Here is a 25,791-nt window from a genome sequence, read left to right as displayed (position 1 = left end):
CCACAGTCCACAGAAGGCTGACTGGAACTTGGCGCTGAACCTAACGAGAGCACTTGCTCACAGAAAAATATCAATACTATCCGGAAAATTGAAATAAGACTCAGATTATTATAACCCAAAATGTCCAGGATACAACCTAAAATCATTCAACATGAAAAGAACCAAAAAAAAAAAAAAAACCAACTCATGTCAGAAAAGATAATAAAGGTAAAATGAAGACATTCTCAAGTGAAGGAAATCTGTAAGATTCATATTCAGCAAACATGCTCTAAAAGAAACACTAAAGGAAATTCTTCAAACAAAGATAATGACACCAGAAGAAATCAAGATGAAGGATGGGCAACAGAAATGGTAAGCATCTAAATATAATAAACTATTCTCAGGTCCTCTGAAATACATGTGATGGCTAAAGGAAAAGTTAGACTCTCATCGAGTTTTCAATGTATATAGATAAATATCTACATATCTATAGACATAGATAAATATATATCTAATATCTAATATATAGATATAGATAAATATCTATACACGTTGAACACAACATAAAAAGGGGAGGATAAAGAAATCTATAAAATGGGAAGGTTTCTACAATTCATTAAAAATAATAAATTATTGATTCTAAGTACAATATAAAAGTTAAGTATGTTCATTATAATTCCTAAATCAACCTTCAAAATAGACAGATTATTGATCAATTGACAGACAAAAGCACAATAGATAAATTAAGATAGAATACTAAAAGAAATATTCAAAAAAAAAAAAAAAAGAAATATTCAAATAACAAAAGTCAGCAAAAAATGGAACATTTTTCCATACCAGTATTCCCTGGATCCTCAGAACTTGTATCAATGTTAGTATAGTGCTCTAACTTATTTACCAGCTGTGTTTCAATCTGATGAAGACTATGATCTTTGATCGCATTTTCTACATCTTCAGTGAATTTAATCTGCTCTGCCAAGCATAATATCTAATGAACAAAGAGAAAAATGATTTTTAAAAGGTGAATTTATTTAGAAATATTTTATAAATGTAAGGAAAGATACCTTTTTCCAAATTTCCAATTACATACTGGATCTCTCTACCTGAATATCTTGCTGACAACTCAAATATTAATAGAGCAATACATCTGTAGGAAAAGCATTGTGTGATGCAGCTGAAGCCTACTTCTCAGAACTCATCTCTCACTATTCTTCTATAGGCCTGTTTTTGGGCCTTTGAACCCAATAAGCTTATTATAACCTAAGTGCCTTTGTACCTTCTTCCCCTGACTCTCTTCATAAATGGCTTCTGTTAACCAACAAAGATATCAGAATATTTAATCCTATTTATTAAAAAGAGTAATCTTGTAGCATTCCAAAATAATCTCTCAGTATACCACCGAAGTCTACAATTTCAAAATATCAATTTTATTTTAAAGCAAGATTTGTATTAATCATTTAATCTAATCCCCATAAATAGAAACTAAATATAGATCATCTAAATATAGATAATCAATATAGCAAGGTTACTGATAAAGCAAATGATACACTTAAATACCAGATTTTGAAAACATATATTAAAATACTTTGATACAGTTCTTGGATGAACAAGGACCCTCCTTTAAACTAAAGACATGAACCATCCATCATCATATAAATCACTAAACCTACTGACCAATTACTACTGAACAGATTGTCTTTTTCTTATATTTACCTTTTAGCATCCAGAAAACATCATTAAATGCCTCTATTTATCAGACAAATTATCTATATATACATTTTAAAACAATATAGCAGGCTAAGCTGCTGTTTGCTCTAAGTCAGAACATTATACAAATACATCAAGTTCTTCAACAAAAAAGAAAGTCAATTAGTAACTTTCCAGGACAAAATCTCTCTCATACTTTGTAGTACAAAACTCACCAGCTTCTTTAATCAAGTATATGGTAAAACATTTAATTAATCAAGTATATGATAAAGCATTTATTTTGGCCACCTGATGCAAAGAATTGACTCAGTGGAAAAGACCCTGATACTGGGAAAGATTGAAGGCAGGAGGAAAAGGGGATGACAGAAGATGAGATGGTTGGATGGCATCACCGACTCGATGGACATGAGTTTGAGCAAGCTCTGGGAGTTAGTGATGGACAGGGAGGCCTGGTGTGCTGCAGTCCATGGGGTCGCAGAGTCAGACACAACTGAGCAACTGAACTGGACTGGAAAGCATTTAAGCAAATCCAAATTTGCTTTGCGAGAAAAGACTCTGCTCTTTAATTTTCATATAAAAATGTTCACATGCCACCTTGAAACTAATATGTATACAGGTGGATTTTCATTCAGGCAATACTACTGAATTTCTGTATTATAAATAAATGTACAGCAATATCTCAATTTTTAACAGTCTGCTGCACAATTTCTATGTGAGACTAACAGAAATGATACTCAAGACACAGCCTTGACTAATTCTCATGTCAAATTACCATTCAGATACCTGAATAGACACTAAGATTTTAATTGCCTAAAATATAATGGTCACTAAGGGTGTTGCTCCAGTAATATAATTTAACCTTCAAAATGAGTTGCCATGGAGGTATTATTATACCCTCTTAACTAAGTGGCCAAAAGAGTCACTCCAAAGGTAGGATTTGGACCAAGGTCTATCAGATTCTTTCTTCTTTATTATGCTGCCTCCTTCCCATGCCAGAAAGTGCTTTCTCCACATTATTTCAGGTCCTCACAAAGATGTCTTTAGAGGACTGAATGAAGAGTACACAGTAACCTGTCCCAGACATTCATTCAGCCAATTATACTATTCAATCCATTTATATAAAGTCTCTTGAGATAATTTTTTCTTAACATTAACTGCTAATAAACTAGAATTCTTTTCTAGATACAGTTTAGTAGTTCAGTTTTACAGAGCTAATGAACTATTTACATTTATATTTTTAGTAGTTCACATTTTTACAGAGATAATGAGCTATTTACATTTTAGTAATTCACATTTTTACCTGACTGCTCAGAACCCAGAACTCTTTCATGCTCAATCCAGCAACATTTGTTAGCCTGTAACTCCTAATACATCTCCTGATATAACTCTCATTTCCTCAGTCTAATTATTATGTAATTCTTGCTTCTGTATATTTTTTAATATTGTGTCTTTTATTCAAAGTCAATTTAAATCCTACCTGGAAATTAACAGAATACTAGGAAACATTTCCAGAGGTAATAAAACACTTTAACTCTGACTTTGCAATGGCATGATTTTATTCATCAATGATTATTTTTATTTTTCTCTAAGAACTTAAGATTTTTTAAAAACATATTTTAGCTTGACTTAAACTGCTAAAAGATGTAACTGATATGAATTGTAAAATAGCTAACAGTCTAAAATGTTGCAAATTTCCTAACTTCTCATGCTTTAGAAGAACCAACATAAAAACCTGTTCCAATAGCTGCTAAATGTTTTAATTTGAAAAACAAAACACAGGTAGATTTTCCTGTGAGAAATCACAGATTATCTCAATGACTACCTTTCACAATCCCTAAGAACTAAAGTTCCTGATATCCTATCTGTATGGCGTTAGTCTTGACCAGCAATAAAACTAATCCTGAACAAGGCTGGATATTTAATCCAAGTCCTGGTGCTATACTTTAACATGGCTCAGAACAAGTTTAGTGATACATATCCAACATCCAATGTTTCAGAAATGAGTTCCTATGAACACTGACCTGCAGCAATACCGATATCAACCCTGTAACCTAACTCTCTTCTTTGCTGTCACAGTTCTAGTTCAGGGCTATGATTGTTTCAGACCTACACTAACACTCTGCTAAACTTCTGCCAGCTCCACCCTCCTCTATGAGTTCATGGGAAGGGTGAGAGACAATGTTACAGAGCCTGCGAATCTCCATAGTGATGGACTAAGCCTCTGGAACCGGGAAAGTACTACATCACCGATTCTGCCTCCCAATGCCACCCCCACTAGCTTGATGCTGCAAAGTCAACAGGCTTCTGCTTTGAAAGCATCCAAATTATAGCAAACTAATGGAGCTAGAAGGGAATTTCACTATCGCGCAGTTCCTCCCTCACATTTTACAGTTGAGGGACTGAGGAAGGTAAGCAGTTTGTCAAACGTTCACTGTTAGATAAGGGACAACAAAGATCCCAGTTGTTTAAGCCTCCTGACCTCTAAATCAGGGATCTCCCAATGATACCATGCCTACCTCTAATGAAGACATTCCCTTACCTGTGAAGGGAAAAAGGATGGGTCAACTGCACCTTGAGAACTTCGACCAGCAGTAACGCATTCTATCAATAACTCTTTCAAAGTCTGCTTCATTTCCAAGGCTAAATCATTTAACCAAGTCTGAAAATAAGATTAGAAAATGTATTTCTTATTACACCAGTCATAAAAAAAAAAAAACACAACCTAATGACTCTATTTTTTTATTTCATGAAGGTTATAATTTCTTACTGACTCTCACACTCCAAAAATGTGCTCAATGGCATATATTTTTTAAAAAACTATTTAAATAAATTGAAAATAACTATTTTTTTCACCTCTTGGGATAATATTAAGTGTGAAACTCAAAAATTTGTAGTTAGTTATCACTATCATCATCCATACAAACCAAAAAAAATGAACGTTTAAAAAGTAACTCATTCATTTCATCATTATGACAAACCAAACTAGACAGCTGGGCCAGTAAATTAGAGCCTCACTGACTGGCTAAGTTCCCTGGCTCATGCTAACCTGATGATCTCATATTTAGAAAACTGTGACTATAAAAAGAGATTGCTTTATTAAGGTGAACTATATTATTTAGGGAGTTAAGTCCCCTCTTCAAACAAAACTAATTCTGTTTCAAGGTCAAAACAATTTTTCAATTATTTGATTATAGATAATAAAAGTTAACTAAAGTCAAAATAAGAATGATGATTGATCAAAATAGTAATTAATATTTAAGAATCACTACTTAACTTTAAAAAACTGCATCATTCTCAATAAAATATGAGGACAAAACTGCAAGCTTAAATAGCTTTTCATCATGACCTATTTTGACTCTAAGTTCTAGCTTTTTACTGTTTATTTTTAGAGTGTCTTCCAGTATTAAAAGGAGCACAAACTTCTGCCCAGTGCAAAAGCCAGTGCAGCTAAAGAGTAAGGGCTCTCAGTGCGAGGCTGCAGACACCTGTCCTGCTACCATCCCGGGAGCTTCCGGGGCTCCATCCTAGCCCAGCTGCTGACAGCGCCTTCTCTGTGTGCTCCACCAGTCCTGATAAAATTATGAGAGGAAAACAACAGCAAAAACAGCAAAACGCTTCACCAAACACGATAGCTACCTAACAAACCTATGCTTACAGCCACCTAATTGACACTCCATATCCAATAAGATGCAGAAGAGGCCCAACCAAGAATGGACATTTTACTAAGCTGTACAGATACATATATGATAAGGCATGGACCTGACTTGCAGTTGGAAGACAACTTTAGAACTTAAAAATTATAATTTTATGCATACATCCTAATGCTGTTGGCTTTATCTGTGTAACTGTAATAGGCATTTGACAGTTCACTTCTAGTCCAAAGGAACAAATTAATCAATAGTTGCAGTATAAATGCACTAGTTCCAAGTTTACTTGTTCACTTAAATCATTTTGTGATTCTGAAGGAAAAAGAACAAAGACTTATTGAGAACTTATGTTCCAAACACTATAGTGTGCATGCATGTGTGCACGCTGAGTTCCTTCAGTTGTATCCGACTTTGAGACCCTATGGACTGTAGCCTGCCAGGCTCCTCTATCCATGGGATTTTCCAGGCAAGAATACTGGAGTAGATTGCCATGCCCTTCTCCAGGGGATCTTCCTGACCCAGGGATCAAATTTGCATCTCTTACGTCTTGTGTATTGGCAAGTGGGTTCTTAAACACTGGTGCCACTGGGAAGTCACACTATAGTGTACCTAACACCAATTATCTCATTTAAGTTTCAATGAAAGTCTTTGCAATAGCTAGTAGGGCTTCTCATTTAACAGTTAAGAAAACTGAGACTCAAAGTTACATAGCTAATAAGTTATGGAGCTACAATTAATATCCAAATCTTTTTGACTTCAAAGCAAAAGTTCTCAAAGTTAGATGCTGCCTTCCAAAAATTAAAAATTCATATTCTCCTTAATATCAAATCATTGCAAACATAACAAAAAAAATTATTTTTAAGATATGAGAAAGGTTCTTAAAAGGCCTAATTAACCAACTTACTCTACAAATGACCAAATTACTTTTGATACAAAGTTCATACTGTTAATTTTTTAATACCTTCATACTTGACAAAGAATTACTTACCTCTACATTATTTGACAGAAGAACTTTATTTTTAAAAGGTACAACTTCTCCTTCTAAAGATTTCATTGCAGTTATATGTTTTAATTCCTCATCGAAACAGACACTGTGTATGCCTATATTATAAAAGCAACAATTTAAATGCAAAAGCTTCCTTAAACACATAATTATTAGATATTACATATGATTACAAATTGTATACTTCATAATATATATATATTAGAATTATATTAGTTCAATTATATAAAATAGAAGAACTTTTCATCACCAAAAACTAGAAACAAACCAAATACCCAAAAGGTGAACGAGAAATTGTGATATATTTGCACAACTATTTTTAGCAAAGAAAGGAATAAAATATAGTTGAAAATATGATGATGATCAAAAAAAGCCAGGCATAAATGAGTACATAAGAATACATACTGATGATTCCACTTATTTGAGACAAAAAGATAAGAGTAAAGGGGGAAAGCAAACAACACTTCCTTTTCCCAAAATTTACACTCACTTTATGGTATTAAGAAAAAGACACATGACCTAGTTTGGATCTTCAGAAAAACTCCATAGGTTACTTTTCACAATTTAAAGAAAGAAACTAGATTTCAGAGAGGTAAACTAATAACTAACAAATAGTAGAGGCAGAACTTGAAAGCAAACTTTCTGATTAGAAGAACACTTTCTACTATCTCCACAGGCCAAATCAGTTACAGATATAAGCACTTTAAAGCTTAGGATACACAATGGTTAGTAAATACTTCTGTAAAACAACAAAGAGTAGATATTTGAGGTTTTTACGGTCATAACATCTCTTTGTCAATCATTCAACCCTATGCTTGTAGTACAAAAGCAGCTATAGACAATAATGGGCATGGCTGTATTCCTTTCAACAAAACCTTCTTTAAAAAAAAAAACAAACAAACAGATAGCAAATTAGATTTGGCCTGTAGGCCTATAGTCCGCTAATCCCTGAATATAAGTGAAGATGAAATTTCTTTTTCCGACAAATAATATTTTAAGAAAATAATAACAATCATTGTTTGTGTAGCAAACCAACTCCAAAAACAATTACTCAACTTAAACGATTCAACAACATCAAAGCACATGGCACTGTAACTCTCCACTTTACCAGGTGATCTCTCCTATTCCTATAGCCTAATTATCATTTATGGGCTTCCTGGTCGCTCAGTGGCAATGAATCCACCTACCAATGCCAGACACAGGGTTGATCCCTCGGTGGGGAAGATCCCCTACAGAAGGAGACAGCAACCCGTTCCAGTATTCTTGCCTGGGAAATCCCATGGACAAAGGAGCCTAGCGGGCTATAGTCCATGGGGTCACAGGAGTCGGACACAACTCAGCAACTAAACAATTATCATCTATACACAGATGACTCCCAACTTTACATCTCCATTCCAGGTACCTCTGGCTAACAATAACTGCCTACTGATTATATCCACTGGGATGATACTCAGGACACCTTAAACTCAGTAATGAAGGGACATGTTCTTCCTCACTTCCAGACCTTGTATTGGGCTTCCCTTGTGGCTCAGCTGGTAAAGAATCCGCCTGCAATGCAGGAGACCTGGGTTCGATCCCCGGGTGGGAAGATCCCCTGGAGAAGGAAATGGCAACCCACTCCAGTTTTCTTGCCTGGAAAATCCCAGGGATGGGGTCGCACAGAGTCGGACACGACTGAAGTGACTTAGCAGTAGTAGCAGTAAGAACCTAATATTATGCCTGGAAGATAGCTGAAACTCCATAAACATCTGCTGAATAAATGTTGAATCTTACCGGCAAAAAGCTTCTTAAGGTGAGACTGAATCACTGATGGATTAGTAGACTGGCCCAGTATTTCTAATAAGTCATCATCACCAATAAAGTAAAATCTTGGGAATGCTGAGCGTTTTTCCTTAAAAATTAAAAACAAACAAAAAAAACTTATATTTTCAAATAACTAAGATATTAAAGCACTTTGCAATTTATTATACAAGGATTTAAAAAAAAATACCTCCAAGAATTCATTTAATGATTTCTGACATCGTTGAAGCTGATCAAGTATCGTTAATAGAGAGTTTCTGATTCCTGCATGAGTAGTTAATGTTGTGACTCTATTATCTTTCTTGATGTCAAGCATTATTGATCTGCAGAAGAAAAAATACTTTCACATCTATTTTAACAGTCTTTGGCTGAAAAAGTGATATGGAGGCTTTTCTTTGTCTGCTAAAACAAACTAGTAATACCAGTATAACAGCAATAAATTATTATACATCTAATACACAATCCTTAAAGTTAATAATCCATAACCATTTTTAATCCCTTTATTGCATATCATCTTATTTCATCAACTCACTAAACAAATACTAAGCCTTACCTCATAGAGATAATGGCCCAGTGACAGAGAAAGAGATTAAATAATTTCTCTGAATATCCGAATAAAGTTATGATAAATGCTAAGAAAGTATAAAAACTTGTTAAAGTGGTTAATGGGAAAACCCCTAACCTATGACTTATTTGAGGAAGTAATTTAAACTGAGATTTAAGCAATAAAGAAAAAGAAAAAGGCAATGAGTAGGAGGGAAGCAGTTTCTGGCAAAGATCATGAGAAAGAGCTCAGTATGTTAGAGAAACGGGAAAGGAGTAGATCCTCAGATATGTTTTATCCTTAGAGCAATAGAAAACCATTTTAAAGTTTTACTTAATAAAGGAAACAAGTAATGCAACAACTCTGGCTTCTGTGTGAAAAACTTATTGGAGAAGAAGAGAACAAGTCAAAAGATTATTCAGTAGTCTGAAAAGTTTAGAATACTTTAGAATAAAACCAAAGAAGTAGAGATATAAAAGATATAATAAAAGAGACAAATACGTTACAATCAACAAAACTTGGTAGCAATGGACTTGGAAATGGAAAGAGGGGTCAAAGATACCCATTATGCTCCTGCTTTGAGCAGTTAGGTGGTACCATTTATTGGGACAGAAATGACAGAGAAAATACTTGTGGGAAAGGGATTTGAAATAAAGTTATGAATTTAGTTTTGACATGCTCACGATATTTAATATATTTAGAGATCAGAAAAGAAAGATAGACTCAATAAACAAGTTGAGGAGACCTTAGCAACTAGATGAGAATTGATTCTGAAAGAAGTTCAGCTCATTAAACAGAGAATATGGAATGAGAAAACCTACAGGCAGAAACCTGGAGGATGTCTGCATCTAAATGTTTAGAGAGAGGTGAGGACTAGGAATCAGGAGTAGAACCAGACAGTAAGGCAGAAAACCAAACAGGACAGGGTCACAGAAGCCAAAGGAACAGACTTTCTAAGAAAGAAGAAATGCTCAACTCTATTAGATACTAGTCAGATAAAGTAAAAAAATGTCCATCAGATTTACAGTGGGAAAGTAACTGGCAATTTTAGGAAGTACATATTAGTAATATTACTATTGCTATAATAATATACTAATATTATTACTATAATAATATTCATATTGTTGTTTAGTCCCTCAGTCATGTCTGACTCTTTTGTGACCCCGTGGACCACACTCCACCAGTCTCCTCTGTCCAGGGGATTCTCCAGGCAAGAATACTGGAGTGAACTGCCATTTCCTTCTCCAGGGGATCTTCCTGACCCAGGGATCAAACCTGCGTCTCCTGAATTGGCAGGTGGATTCTTTACCACTGAGCCACTTCAGAATCCCCAAAATTAATATTACATAGATAATATTACCTACATAACATTAGACTTCTCTTGTGGCTGACAGTTAAGGATCTGCCTGCAATGCAGGAGACCCAGGTTCGATCCCTGGGTCAGGAAGATACCCTGGAGGAAATAGCAACCCACTCCAGTATTCTTGCCTAGAGAATTCCATGGACAGAGGAGCCTGGTGAGCTACAGTCCATGGGGTCACAAAGAATCAGACACGACTGAGCAACTACACGCACACACACACACACATATAATATTAATATAGGTAAAGTGGTAAAGATAGACACCACATCAAAATGATTCAAGAAGTAAACGAATGAATGAGAGAAAATAGTTTCTCAAAAGGAATGAAGAAAAAAAAAAGTTGAAGACACAGATAATACTAATAATGTAAAAGTAATTAGCTTGTATGAAGTACCTCACAATATGAATAAAAACTCATCATATGTGTCCTTTTTTTTATGTAGCGTACTGACCTAAAATCTTCATCAACTCTGTTGAAGCGTGTCTGTTCTTTTGGCAATGCTCCACGGCCAAAAATGGGTTCCAAATATATCCACTTTCTCTGAATGTGGTTTAAATTCTGTAGGTACTCATCTAACTCTGCAAGTTTTCTTTCCCAAATTGACACTTTATCTTCAAACCCTTTATAATAAGGAGAATCCTTTAAGGATTGAAGAAGGCATCTATTATCTCCAACTTGATTTACTATATCTTTCCAGTCTTTAATCAGCTTGATGGTTCGACTTTGGCTGTCTTCATAATCAACCAATGTAAATACTGCTCCAACTCCCCACAGATCAAGTTCACGTAAAGCTTCTCTGATTGTAACTTCACCTTGTGCCCGACTATTTAAATCCTATTTAACACAAAATATCCATATTTATTATTTCAACATACAAAATAGGTAAGCTATATCTATTGTATAAGAAGATATATTTTTATTTGACTTTTCACTGTAAAGCAAAAAAAAAAAAGTAAGTAGATATATTTTAGATGCAATCAATCCAAGAGAATTACTGGTTAAAGTATGAAGGGATATCTGGTTCACATGGTCAAAATATAATCTTATGATTATCTACATATGTGCCAAGGTAATAGGCAAAGATGAAAACATATGTATTAGATAGAAAAATAAAACAATTTAACATCAAAAGTCCTTTTATGGGCAGAACACAAAACAGAAAGTCTACAACTTACAACATAATTGTGTAAGTTTTACTTTTACCTGAGACCTATGCTAAAACTGATCAGCAAATTGGTTCCTTGTTTACTTCTCTGTATTTTTGTATCCCTGAGCTTCTATTTATAATATACCCTATGATCTAAAGTGTATTTCATGTAAAATGCTTTGCATGTGTCTGCTGACTTCTGTCTTAAAGACATATATTACTTCAGATTTTTTTCTCTCTCTCAAGGAGGGGGTTTATATTATTTCTATAGCCCCAGGTACAGATTCAGATAAACTAATGCAAGAATAAAGGAATAGTAGAACACTGTCACTATTTTGAAGGGAGAAAAGAAATTTAACTTGCTGTTTTAAATAAAATATAAAGCAAAAATATATGTTAGCAAAGGTCAGATCTATGGGATATTTATAAAAATGATTCTTACTTTAAGGTCTGAAGCTTTGGCAACAACTATATCAGCTACTCTAAGCAGATCACCAAATAGTAATTTCTCTAAACTAGTCCCCCTCGGAAGGCCAAGAAGACGAAAAAGGTCGAGCCAGTGATCTGGAGAAAGATGTTCTCCTCTCACATATTTCAAGACAGGAATGGCAATCTGTTAAAAAAAAAAAAAAAAAAAAAGATATGCATGTATACATATATTAGCAAAACGCAAATTACTATTTAATTTTACTACAATTATGTATAAACATTTTAATAACTATATTATCTAACTTAATAATCTTGAAATGTTTAAAAAGAATTGTATAATACTTTTTATTATACATTGATGTGAATACATGCAAATTTCCCTTTGTAACTTGATATATTTTAAAACATGACCTAAAATATTTCTATTTTTATAAATTTAGAAAATGACCTATATCCTAAATGACCCACATCCTAATTGCTAAGTTTCAAATACTCCACTTTATAATAAATTTAACCATAAATTTCTTACTTTTAACTTATTTCACATTGAAGCAGAAATATCAGTAACTTTTCTGGTTTACTCTATACTTTGTATTTTTTTGTGTAATGGAATCATTAAAAATAGATAAACTAAAATTACACTTTGGGATTCCCAGGTGACATCACTGCATAATAAAAAGATACATGAACACTGTAAACATCATTTTTAAACAACAGCATAAGTAAAACTATCTTACTTTATATTTGTCAACCTCCGATTGTAATTTCACTGTCATTACTGAATGTTCTTCAACCTTTCTTAATCTGTCATGCCAATTCATCAAAAATTCCTCAAACAGATAGGTCTTAGTCCTGTAAAACAGTAGAAAAATATCTTAAAGCTTACATCCCAAAAAATACTACAAAACTATCAGAATGTAAATATTATTTACGAATCAAACCGAAAAGTAATCCAGTCCTCATTGGCCATTTCTTGAAATCCTTGCTGAAACTCTTCATAAAGAGCCCAAATTTGTACACAGCTCTCAATATCCTTAGAGATGCTATATGCCAAGGAGAAGTTGGGCTCTTCTAGGCCAAAATGATGGCAATCATCACTGTAGAAACAAGTAGTGAAATATCAGTAGATTTTTACAACAGAAAAACTGTGAAACTTCAGTAAGTTAAGCTAACAATGTAACTGCATTCCCTGTGTGTGTCTTTGTATGCCTGCATCTGACAGTGGAGGAGGGCAGCAGGAGGCTGTGTCTACTTAACACCAGAATTTTACTCTAAGTACTTATGAGTGGGCTCCTCTAAATTCATTAATATGCACTTTTTCCAAAGGAGTCAAAGTAAAATTGGTAATACATCAATATATTTTCTATACATAATATAGATCATATGTAACAAATGTTTAGAATTCCACAACTTAGTGGCTAAATCTGAGGCTAGATTAAACAGTATCCATTAACATTCTTCTCCATTGAAAGAATTAGTTTCCAGAATGTAAGACTGTTGCTGTTTAGTTGCTATGTCGTGTCCAACTCTTGCAACACCAAGGACTGTAACCCCCCCCCCCCGGCTTCTCTGTCCATGGTATTTTCCAGGCAAGAATACTGGAGTGGACAGCCATTTCCACCTCCAAGTGATCTTCTTGACCCAGAGACTGAACCTACATCTCCAGTATTGACAGGCAGATTCTTTACTGCTGAGTCAACAGAGAATGAAAGATATTCCTTGTCTAATTAGTGTAATGTCATTTAAAAAACATGATACTAAAGCCTCCACTCATCTATGAAGGCAATTAATTTATGGATGCATTTCCCTAAACAGACCAAACTTATACCAGTTTTTATGAACATTTCATATTTTAATTAATTTTTATTGGACTATAGTTGCTTTACAATGTTGTTAGTTTTATTGTACAGCAAAGCAAATCAGCTATATGGATACATGTGTCTCTGCTTCATTGGGTTTCCTTCCCATTGTCATCACAACAGAGCACTGAGTGGAGTTTCCTGAGCTGTACTGTACGTTCACTATGAACAAAGCTAGTGGGTGTGATGGAATTCCAGTTGAGCTATTTCAAATTCAAATCCTGAAAGATGATGCTGTGAAAGTGCTGCACTCAATATGCCAGCAAAGTTGGAAAACTCAGCAGTGGCCACAGGACTGGAAAGGGTCAGTTTTCATTCCAATCCCTAAGAAAGGTAATGCCAAAGAATGCTCAAACTACCGCACAATTGCACTCATCTCACACACTAGCAAAGCAAAGCTCAAAATTCTCCAAGCCAGGCTTCAACAGTACGTGAACCATGAACTTCCAGATGTTCAAGCTGAATTTAGAAAAGGCAGAGGAACCAGAGATCAAATTGCCAACATCTACCAGATCATCGAAAAAGCAAAAAAGTTCCAGAAAAACACACTACTTCTGCTTTATTGACTATGCCAAAGCCTTTGACTGTGTGGATCACAACAAACTGTAGAAAATTCTGAGAGAGATGGGAATAGCAGACCACCTGACCTGCCCTCCTGAGCAACCTGTATGCAGGTCAGGAAGCAACAGTTAGAACTGGACACGGAACAACAGACTGGTTCCAAATAGGAAAAGGAGTATGTCAAGGCTGTATATTGTCACCCTGCTTATTTAACTTATATGCAGAGTACATCATGAGAAATGCTGGGCTGGATGAGGCACAAGCTGGAATCAAGATTGAAAGTAGGTATATCAATAACCCCATGACACCACCCTTATGGCAGAAAGTGAAGAAGAACTAAAGAGCCTCTTGATGAAAGTGAAAGAGGAGAGTGAAAAAGTTGGCTTAAAATTCAACATTCAGAAAACTAGGACCATGACATCTGGTCCCATCACTTCATGGCAAAGAGATGGACAAACAGTGGCTGACTTTATTTTTGGGGCTCCAAAATCACTACAGTTGGTGACTGCAGCCGTGAAATTAAGACACTTGCTCCTTGGAAGAAAAGTTATGACCAACCTAGACAGCATATTAAAAAGCAGAGACACGACTTTGCCAACAAGGTCCATGTAGTCAAAGTTATGGTTTTTCCAGCAGTCATGTATAAATGTGAGAGTTGGAGTATAAAGAAAGCTGAGCACCAAAGAATTGATGCTTTTGAACTGTGGTGTTGGAGAAGACTCTTGAGAGTCCCTTGGACTGCAAGGAGATCCAACCAGTCCATCCTAAAACACATCAGTCCTGGGTGTTCATTGGAAGGACTGATGCTGAAGCTGAAACTCCAGTACTTTGGCCACCTGATGCAAAGAACTGACTCATTTGAAAATACCCTGATGCTGGGAAAGATTGAGGGCAGGAGGAAAAGGGGATAACAGAGGATGAGATGGTTGGATGGCATCACCGACTCAATGGACATGAGTTCAAGTAAACTCCGGGAGGTGGTGATGGACAGGGAGGCCTGGCGTGCTGCGGTTCACGGGGTCGCAAAGAGTCAGACACGACTGAGCGACTGAACTGAACTGACAGCAGATTCTCATTAGTTATCTATTTTATATTTTATAGCATCAGTAGTGTATATATATAGATCCCAATCTTCCAATTCATCCCAATCTGCACCCTTTCCCTCCTTGGTGTCCACACGCTTGTTCTCTACATCTGTGTCTCTAGTTCTGCTTTGCAAAGAAAATCTTCTATACCCTTTTTCTAGATTCCATGCATATGCATTAATATACAATATTTAATGCAATTATTAAACTTACTATTTTATATTTTTATGACATAAAACAATGAATGTTTTTAAGTTTCATCTTTTCACTAGGTTCATTTTCCAGCAGCTCTAAAAGTAATTTTCCACTAATTTTATATATTCCAGTTTCAAATACAATGAGATCATATAAAGCAAGTATATTCCAACTCCTTAATTTAACTTTTAAATAAATTTAATTTTCTATTATTATTTAATTTGCTATTATTACTTCTATTATTTCTATTTCTAGGCCTAACCAGAAACTTGGTTTTATTTGCTTTTCTCTTTCCAAATATAATTCAACAACTCCTAAGAAAGCAGTAGCATGAGGACTTAATACTAGTATTTTTAAAACTGCTGAAGCTTACAAAAAGACATCAATATAACAGATACAAGTACATTATTAGCTTAATATATAAACATAAAACTTTTTTCCCAAAATGAGCACTATCGGTTTTAAAGAATAAACATACAGCAGTTTTTTTCTTATGACTTCAAGATCATCAAATTCAACTTTCTTCTCTTTTATTGACTTTGCACTTTTATCAAGGGTATCTGGCTGGCCTGTTTCAATAACATCATCACCAGGCTTTAGTTGGTCCCAACGAGCTTTAAATTTTTCCAGTTCTTGATAATAAATCTGAAGACGTGATCTGACATTTCCTTTCATCACTTCAATCTATAAGTCAACAGAGAATATATAATTTAACTCAATGTAAATTTCTACTTTATATTCACATTTTTACTTCCAATATTTTCTGTTTAAAGGTCAAAAAACATCAATATCAACTTTTCTAAAGATTATTCTTCATTATTTATTTCAAGTACAATAAATTAATTCAAAAATAAATTAGACACTAAATTTATAATAACAAAAGATATACTGCAAACAGCAACATTACAAAACCATTCATGTGACTAACAGCATCTGTGATAACTATCAACAAAATTAATATGATGAAAAAAGTTACTCAGTGACCTCCAGTTGTTCTACCTGATTATACAGCTGCTTAATAAAGAAGGCATCTCCCAGTCTCCCATGCAGCTGCCAGAAGACTAAGTTCCTGTCAATAGGATATGAGCACAATAGATGTGCACAGCTTCCAGACTCTGCTCTCAAAACACACCACACACAGTAGGCAGACAAACGATTCATAAGAAAGTCTGATAGTACTGTCACATATATTCTTGGTACGGTAGAAAGTGAAGATAAACTATGTGACATGATCATCATTTATACAAAGTATCTTATTATATAGAAGTGCTGAGGGAGATCAATTCCATCAGCAATATAAAGTTCTTATAAAAGTGAGCTATAATGTAATAAAGTCAAGAAATTGTAAATGAGGAAAAAACCGTTCTCATTTTAACAAAATGACTAAAAGCTTACTTGGTCTCTAATCATAAGTTGGTGACTTTCCATCATCAACTCAAATTTATCCCACTTAGCTTTCAGATTACTAATTGTTTCTAAACCTCCACCTGCCACAGTCCGTAAAAGTCTGTTTTTATCTTCAGCCTCTTGAAATAAGGGCAATATCTAAAAGTTAAAAAATAATATGTCAAAAACAACATACTTTATCAAATTTATTAAGATTCCATTTATATAAAATTATTTTATGGTTTGCTTTTTAAATTAGGATTTTTGCTTTTATATAATTTGCTAAATTTCTAGATACAAAGTTTCTAATATATATTACATGCAAACTCAACTAAAGCACTCAAGCATCAGTTAAAAAGGATAATAAAAGTGGTAATATGAAACTAAATTAAATCATGATTATAGAAAGACAAAACTATACCTGTTCAAAGTAACATTCTTATTATACAGGTTCCACTCTTAAGAAAATGTTGGAGACTTCTATGGCTTGCAATTAATTATCTTTTTTCTCTGGCTATTGATTGTGAAATCTAAGAAACAGCTTTCACTATTGTGATTATGTAGCAATTACCCACTTAATACCATTGTATCATGATTGGTCAACAAGCAGAAAAATTACAGAATTCTGTATCACCAAAACTACCATTTAATGGAAAAACCTGTAATCACTTTTTACAATCCAGACGCATATCAGAATTATCTTGAAATTTTTTGAAAACACAAGTGGTCAGGTATTGCTTTTTTCCCTCCAAAGTTCCAGATATGTTTCTATTGAGCAATCATGTTCAAAAGCAACTGGACTATACCATGATCTTTTACTTTTATCTAGTTTGTTTCACTTTTACTATTTCATATTCAGTGCTACCATTTCATCTAGTTTATGTTCTCCAATTTTTGTTGCAACAAGCAACAAAGGCTTACTGTATAGCACAGGGACCTACAGTCAATATCTTGTAATAACCTATAATGGAAAGTAATCTGAAAAATAATATATGCATAAATGAATCACCTTGCTGTGGACCTGAAACACTGTGAGTATTATACTTTAATAATATATATATATATATGTATCAAGAAAAAAATGAAAGAAAGAAAGAGAAAACTGAAGAAGAATCAGAATCAAGCTCCTATATTTAGCTTCTACCTGAAACGCCTTGAGTTGTATATAATGAGCAGTCTATTAAACAGTCCAGGTGTAGGTCAACGAACTGCTCAAATTGCTTCCAGGTCTTTTAAAACACCATAAAACAACAGTGTCCTATAATTTATAACTGTACTTTTGCTACTCATCAAAGCAGTAAAATCCATTGAAAAATATTTTAAAATCATTATGCTTACATAACAGACAACAACAAAAAATCAAATATATCTCAATGGGCAATTTGCAATTCCTGGGCAGGATCAGTTTCACCTGAGAAACAATTAACCAAGAACCCATGTTGTACTAGGAACATCAATGAGAGAGAAAACAGAAAAGGAAAGTTGCATCCGACTCTTTGTGACCCCATGGACTGTACAGTCCATGGAATTCTCCAGGCCAGAATACTGGAGTGGGTAGCCTTTCCCTCCTCCGGGGGATCTTCCCAACCCAGGAATCGAACCGGGGTCTCCTGCATTGCAGGCGGATCCTTTACCAACTGAGGTATCAGTGAAGCCGTAAAGAGAAAACAGAGCAGGATTCTCATTTCTAGTGTGAGAAGAACTTAGCCTGTGAAGACATGACAAGTTTCCAAGTGTGCGCTGTGCATGCAAGTGCGCCAAGCTGCTTCAGTCACGTCCAACCCTTTGCAACCCCATGGACTGTAGCCTGCCAGGTTCCTTTCTCCATGGGATCCTCCAGGCAAGAATACTGGAGTGGGTTGCCACTTCACACTCCACGGGATCTTCCCAACCCCGGGATCAAACCCATATCTGTCTCCTGCATTGGTTGGCAAGTTACCATTAGGGCCACCTGTAAGCCTGTTTCCAAATCTATCTGCATGCAAAGCTACTTATCCACACATCAACAGAGACACATATCAAAACACAATTCTGTAACACCTTGCCGCTGAAAACCCAGCAGTGACTCCTCAGTGTCCATAGAATCATGTGGCCCACACGACCTGGATTCTGCCTAGCTCTTTATTCCATGTCGTGTCCCACCCTGCCTCACATGCTGTTCCCAACAGACATCTATTTCCCTTAGTTTTTGTGATGATATGCTTCATGTCTTTCATCCCACATCATTATCAATCTCCTTTGTTGCCTCCATCTATACTTGAACTCTAAATTTTGAAATGCTCAAACCTGATTGTATAACCTCTACAGTTTGTCAATCAGATGAGCTAGTTCAATTCTATGGCTTTAAACATCATGAATATTAAAATGATTTCCAAATGTATATCTCTAATCTTCACCTTAACCCTAAATTCCAAATTCCTCACTCTATATGACATGTCAATCCCTGCTACCTCCAATCCCCAAACTCCTCTCTAGTCATCCTCATCTCAGTAAATGGTACCATTAGCTTCCTAGCTGCTCAAGCCAGAAACCTAAGAGGCATGTTTATTTCTTTTCCTCTAATCCCCTGTATACTTCTAATGTAGCAGAAGACCTCTAAAATGCATCATCAGATTCTCTGGTTCTCTCCATCTCCTCTGCTATTCCACGGTACAAGCTTGGCTCATCTTTTGTACACCAACTGGAGTATACTACTAACTCTCTGCTACTATTGTCTCCCTCCAATCCAATCTCCATGAAGCAGCCAGCGTAATCACTTCAAAGTGCAATCCACATTTATCTCTTCCCTGCTTAAATGTCTCTAAAATTTTTCTATTACTCTCAGAAAAGAACTCGAACTCCTTATGATTGTCTGCAAGTCCCTTCATAATCTGGCCCTTGCCTACCTCTCCAATTTCACTCAAACCACTTTCCTTGAATAATATGGCTTTCTGGATAACTAAGTTTCTTGACAATATTTACAACTATCTCACTTCCTTAAGGAAGGTCCTCTACCTTAAGATCTTTGTATCCACTGTTCCATCTGCCCTCTAAATCTCGGAACGGTTGCTTCCTTACCCTGCAGGTCCCAGTGCAAACAGATGTCATCTGATACGGTCTTCAGGATCACCACCCTAAGAAACATCCCACAGTTGGGCATGCTCATCCTCTTACTAATTTAGCTCCTCATGCTCCTTTCTTCCTCTCTGTCTCTATTTCTGACTCTCTCACACATACACACAACACACACTTACATACGAATGCAGATTTCAATAACACATGCCATGTTCATACTTGCAACCACAATGCCTAGCACAATGCCTGGAATATATCAGGTGATCTGTAGTCAGTTCAGTTCAGTCGCTCAGTCATGTCCGACTCTTAGTGACCCCATGGACTGCAGCACGCCAGGCCTCCCTGTCCATCGCCAACTCCCAGAGCTTGCTCAGACTCATGTCCATCAAGCCGGTGATGCCCTCCAACCATGTCATTCTCTGTCCCTTCTCCTTCTGCCTTCAATCTATAATAAGTATTTGTCAAATAAATGCCTCCATGATTTAGCTAACTGCCACAGTTCATAATGCTATCCTTTCTTTAGTTATTTCCTTCTACTAGACAACTACACTATTTTATTTGCCTTTAAACCCTCTTTATACCTTTAAGCCTACCATATAAATGTTTATAATTCATTCTACCATGAAGGTATATTATTTCTCTCACCTCTAATCTATCTTGCAATTTTCAACCTATCACGTAAGAGGAATATATAAAAGTTTGTATCTATTTTGAATTATTTCTCCTCTTTCCTCCAAACATAACTAAGATCACCTATAACATGTTCTATAAACTTTGGCTTGTTTATTCTAGGTTCTAGCCTTCTGGATACTGTTTTTAAGAATCTTTAACCACCTTTTTATCTTTCTCTCTAACCATGAGCTCTTCCATCATATGTGTGTGTGCATGTGTGTGTGTGTGTACTTCTAATTCAGCAATAACTTCACATTTAAGCATCATAAAAGTACAACCTTGGAAGTAACAGCATGAACTATTTAAGTTTAGTCTTATTCTAATAAGGCACATCATAAAAGGTAACGAATACTTCTGAAAACAATATATATTGTGGTTACTGTTTCACTACAACAACATAACATCAAGAGTCCAATCATAAGCAGACTAGTTTTATAGACTTCTTTATAATATTGTAATTATATGATATTTGCAGTCACATAATATTACATGATTTAACCATTCCAGTACAGTTTAAAAAAAACAAATTATTTTGTGATTCTTACCTCTGGCTTCCGTTCTTGTAGCTTACTATATTGTAAATTTGCATTGCCTATCTCTTCCACAGACTGGGGCATAATTGTTAAGACTTCCATGGCCTCAGTAACAAATGTATCAATTTCATGTAAATGAGCTGAAAAGGAAACATTGAAATAGAAAAAATGTTATCATCATCAAAAAACTTCAATTACATAATTTCTAAACCAAGTAATGTTAGAAGTAATCACTATATGAAATACAGTAAATCCTTTGTCATTTGTTTTCATAAAGAAAAATTTAAAGTATAGAATAAGCAAAAAATTTCTTCTCATGAAATTGTAATTGCTTCATATAACATTTAAAAATTTTTAGAAGAAAGTGAAAATGTATTTACTCACTCTTAGTAAGCTTTACTCTAAGCTGGCAACTTTTTCAGTCTTTTAAATAACATGCTAGAATATATTTCAGTTTAAACGAAAAAAGAAACACTGATATTTTGGAAAATCGTACAGGCATCCCTCACTTTATTGTGCTTCACTTTACTGTGCCTTGTAGATACTGCATTTTTTACGAATTGAAGGCCTGTGGCCACCCCGCATGGAGCAAGTTTATCAGGGTCATCTTTCCAACATCATTTGCTTGCTTCATGTGTCTGTCACATCTTGGTAACTCTCCCAATATTTCAAACTTTCTCATATTGTTAAATTTGCTATGGTGATCTTTAATCAGTGATCTTTGATGTTACTATTAATTGTTTTAGAGTACCATGAACTACACTCACGTAAGACAGCAAACTTAACTGATAAGTGTTATATATATTCTGACTGTTGCACCTCTCTAATTCCCTCAGACACAAAAATATTAAAATTGGGTCAATTCATGGCCTCTTAAGTGTTAAAGTTAAAGAGTGACACATCGCTCACTTTAAATCAAAAGCTGGAAATGATTAAGTTTAGTGAGGGAGGCATATCTAATGATGAGATAGGCCAAAAACTAGACCTCTTGCACCAAACAGTTAGCCAAGGAAAAGATCTTAAGGGAAATTAAATGCACTACTCCAGTGACTACACAAATGATAACAACATGAAACAACATTATTGTTGATCTGAAGAAAGTGCTAGTGATGTGGACAGAAGACGAAAGCAGCGACAAGCCCCTTATGACAAAGCCTGATTCATAGTGAGGCCCCGCCCTTCAGCTCCATAAAGGCTGAGGCGAGAGGGCTGCAGAGGAAAAGCTTAAGCCAACACAGGCTGCTTCGTGAGATTAAAGAAAGAAGCCATCTCCATAACATGAAAAGTGCAAGATGAAGCAGCAAGCGCTGATGGAGGAGCTGCAGCAAGCTACCCAGATAATCTAGCTAAGATACTTAATGAAGGCCACTCCACTAAACAGCAGACTTTGAAGGTACATGAAGCAGCCTTTGATTAGAAGATATCATCAAGGACTTTCATAGCTAGAGAGGAGAAATCAATGCCTGTATTCAAAGCTTCAAAAGACAGGCTGACTCTCTTGTTAGAGGCTAATGTAGCATAAGTTGACACCAATGTTCATTTACCATTCCAAAACTCCTAGTACCCTTCAGAATTATGTTGAATCTATTCTGCCTGTGCTCTTGAAATAGAACAAAGGCTGATGGAAAAAAAAAAAACCACAAAGCCTGACAACAGCACCTGTTTACAACATAATTTACTGAATATTTTAATCCCATTGTTGAGACGTACTACTCAGAAAAAAAAGATTCTTTTCAAAATACATCTGCTCATTGACAATGCACCTGGTCACCCATGAGTTCTGATGGAAATGTACAACAAGATTCATGTTGTTTTCGTGACTGCTGACACAACATCCATTCTGCAGCCCATGGATCAATAAGTAATTTCAACATTCAGGTCTTATTATTTAAGAAATGCATTTCATAAGGCTACAGCTGCCACAGATAGTGATTCCTCTGAGGGATCTGAGAAAACGAAATTGAAAATCTTCTGAAAAGGATTCACCATTACAGATGCCATTAAAAACATTCATGATTCATGAGAGGAGGTCAAAATATCAAAGTTACCAGGAGTTTGGAAGAAGCTGATTGCAATCCTGGATGATTCTGAGGGATTCAAGCCTTCAGTGGCAGAAGTAACTAAAGATGTGGTTTAAAAAAATAGCAAGAGACCTAGAATTAGAGGTGAAGCCTAAAGATGTGAATGAATTGCTGCAATGTCATGATAAAACTTTCACAAATGAGGACTTGCTTCTAATGGATAAGCAGAGAAAGTGGTTACTTGTAATTCTGAGACTCTAGTCCTGCTGAAGATACTATGAAGATTGCTGAAATGACAAACTTAGTCAATGAAGCAGTGGAGGCTTTGAGGAGACTGACATCAATTCTGAAAGAAGTACTACAGTGGGTAAAATGCTATCAAACAGCACTGAAAGCTACAAAGAAACTGCATGAAAGGAAGAGTCAATCAATGCAGCACACGTGACTGTTCTTATCCTAAGCAAAGGCCACGGCCACTTCGACCTTCAGTAACACCACCCTGATCAGTCAACAGCCATCAACATCAAGGCAAGACTCTCCACCAGCAAAAAGATCCTGATGCACTGAAGACTCACACGATGGCTAGCGTTTCTAACAATGGAGCATTTTTCAGCTGAGGTAAGTATACTGTTTATTTGCACACAATGCTTACTGCACAGTTAACAGACTACAGTATATGTAAACATAACTTTTATATGCGCTGGAAAACCAAAAAATTCACAATAATCTCTATACTGCGGTGGTCTGGAAATAAACCCACAATATTTCTGAGGCATGCCTGGAGTCCTTTGAAGAGGTAAGGACAAATACCAGAATTACTCCCTTTCTCAGTGAAATATGCAACAAACTGATACTAGCTCACACTGCAAATGGTAACAATAATCTTCAATTTTTAGACCTCATAGAGTTTCATATTTTACCAAAATTATCATCTTAAGTTGATTTTTATTTCATACTATTCTCTAGATTACTTTTTATTTTAATCATCATTGAGACTCATATTCATAACTAAGAACAATTAACAAGTGTATTTACCCTGGATGGACTTCTTCAAAGAAAGAACAAGCATGTCAAATAACTTCTGGATGAGATCATCAATCACAGTCTTCACAGGGTTACAATTAATATTTAAGCAATCTACCTTGACAGCACTGAAAAATGCCAAAGGACATATTTTGACATGAAAAAGACTAAGTAGAAGAAAAGAGTGTCATTACGATTTTGTGTGATACACCCGAAATAGTCACTGTGATCCTTAAGCACATTTAGATTTTATTTAACAAAAATGCCTTACACATACTCGTACATAATAGCTTTTCATTAAACAATGGTTTTGTTATAATACTACAGTTTTTAATAATCCAATGTATCATTTTTTAAAAAGTAGCACATTATAAAATACTTAAGTATCAACATGAATATATTCAAATTTGTAAATGTTTTACTTGTTACAGTATGTAACATACTTATTTAAAGATTTATAAAATAAATTATTATCCTGGACTCAAAGCACAAACAATGATAGGAGAAATAAAACAAACACAGAAAGTGAAGATAGATTATGAATACACTAAAGCAATAAAACCATTTTAGACCTAATTCACAGAAATGGAATAAATTATTAATTCAGATCTTCAATCATGTGGGCAGAGAACTCTCAGCACTGTTGGTCAGAGTATAAAATCATACAACTTTTGCAAAGGGCAATTTAGCAATATTTAACAAATAGTTTTAAAACAAGTATATTCTTTTACCTTAGTAACTTAATTTTTTGAATTTATCCTAAGATTTTCAGACTCCAAGATTTACCTATAGGTATCTTGTCAAGGTTTTAATTACATAGTCAACAATTAGAAATAAGCTAAATATAGAAATGGCTAATAAGTTATTATATATCCATATAATTTAAAATTATATTTTTGAGGACCAGGTAACAACATAGCAAAACACTAATGATTAGTGTTAAATAAAAATAATAGGTTATAGTATGATCCAAATTCTGTAAGCAGATGTATGAATATGTCTAAAACATCAAACACTAACAGTGACTGTCATTGTGTTTTTTATATTTTAAAAAATGTATAAAACAAATTACCATTTTAATAATCAGAAAAAATGCATGTATTTGTAAGAACATTAATTCTTTGCATGGTACTGTGAATGCAAATTATAACACTGACAAATATTATTAGGAATAATAAAATATCAACATAAAATCTCAAAATTTCTAATATTTGATATATGAAAATAGATGATCTTGGTAAACCAAAAGAAATTATACCATATTACTAATGAATTAACACATAAAGTAATATGATTATACCAGAGTAGTACTCACTGAATATTGTGGACAAGACTAATGTTCACCTTTTCAATTGAAAATATTAATAACATGCAAATGAGGTTCCATTTAGCCATAGATATAATGGGACAAACATAGATAACCTACCCAAAAAGTATATCCTTACTAGCATATCTGAAATACATCGTTAGAATATGGATTATGTAATCTTATAGCATAGTTCCCAAAAATACCCAAAATATAAATATTTATGTATAATATATGTCCACTCACTTAGATGAATACATGTTAATTTACCAGCAAGAAAGAGAAAAGATGAAATATGGCATGGAGGACAGGCATTCTTTTTGTTTTGTGCCGCTTTGGCAGGGACGAATAAACAGGAGAGCTCTCTACAGAAAGGAGCAGACAGTAGCAACGATCTTCACCAGTCAGGAGACAGCATAGTCATACCAGATGGGTAAGAAAGCACTCAGAAAGAGCATCCTCAGAGAAGAGGGACA

At 34.9% G+C, this 25,791-nt stretch overlaps 1 protein-coding gene across 1 annotated transcript in view; it reads right to left on the bottom strand.

The window, feature by feature from the left end:
* DYNC2H1 (dynein cytoplasmic 2 heavy chain 1) overlaps positions 1-25,791 on the bottom strand; it is a 396,980-nt gene that overhangs the window by 330,221 nt on the left and 40,968 nt on the right. The window contains exons 19-31 of the mRNA XM_065944250.1: positions 24,022-24,137; positions 20,978-21,105; positions 16,716-16,865; positions 15,799-16,004; positions 12,562-12,717; positions 12,358-12,472; positions 11,634-11,804; positions 10,496-10,878; positions 8,327-8,459; positions 8,110-8,227; positions 6,322-6,434; positions 4,226-4,345; positions 817-967 (exon numbers count right to left, since the gene is read on the bottom strand). Of these exons, the coding sequence (XP_065800322.1) occupies positions 817-967; positions 4,226-4,345; positions 6,322-6,434; positions 8,110-8,227; positions 8,327-8,459; positions 10,496-10,878; positions 11,634-11,804; positions 12,358-12,472; positions 12,562-12,717; positions 15,799-16,004; positions 16,716-16,865; positions 20,978-21,105; positions 24,022-24,137 (2,060 nt within the window). The remainder of the gene's footprint in view (positions 1-816; positions 968-4,225; positions 4,346-6,321; positions 6,435-8,109; positions 8,228-8,326; positions 8,460-10,495; positions 10,879-11,633; positions 11,805-12,357; positions 12,473-12,561; positions 12,718-15,798; positions 16,005-16,715; positions 16,866-20,977; positions 21,106-24,021; positions 24,138-25,791) is intronic.

Source organism: Muntiacus reevesi, chromosome 9, assembly GCF_963930625.1.
Source record: "Muntiacus reevesi chromosome 9, mMunRee1.1, whole genome shotgun sequence".
Taxonomy (NCBI): Eukaryota; Metazoa; Chordata; class Mammalia; order Artiodactyla; family Cervidae; genus Muntiacus; species Muntiacus reevesi.
Note: the sequence above shows the minus strand (reverse complement) of the source record. Positions and strands in the feature narration are given on the sequence as shown.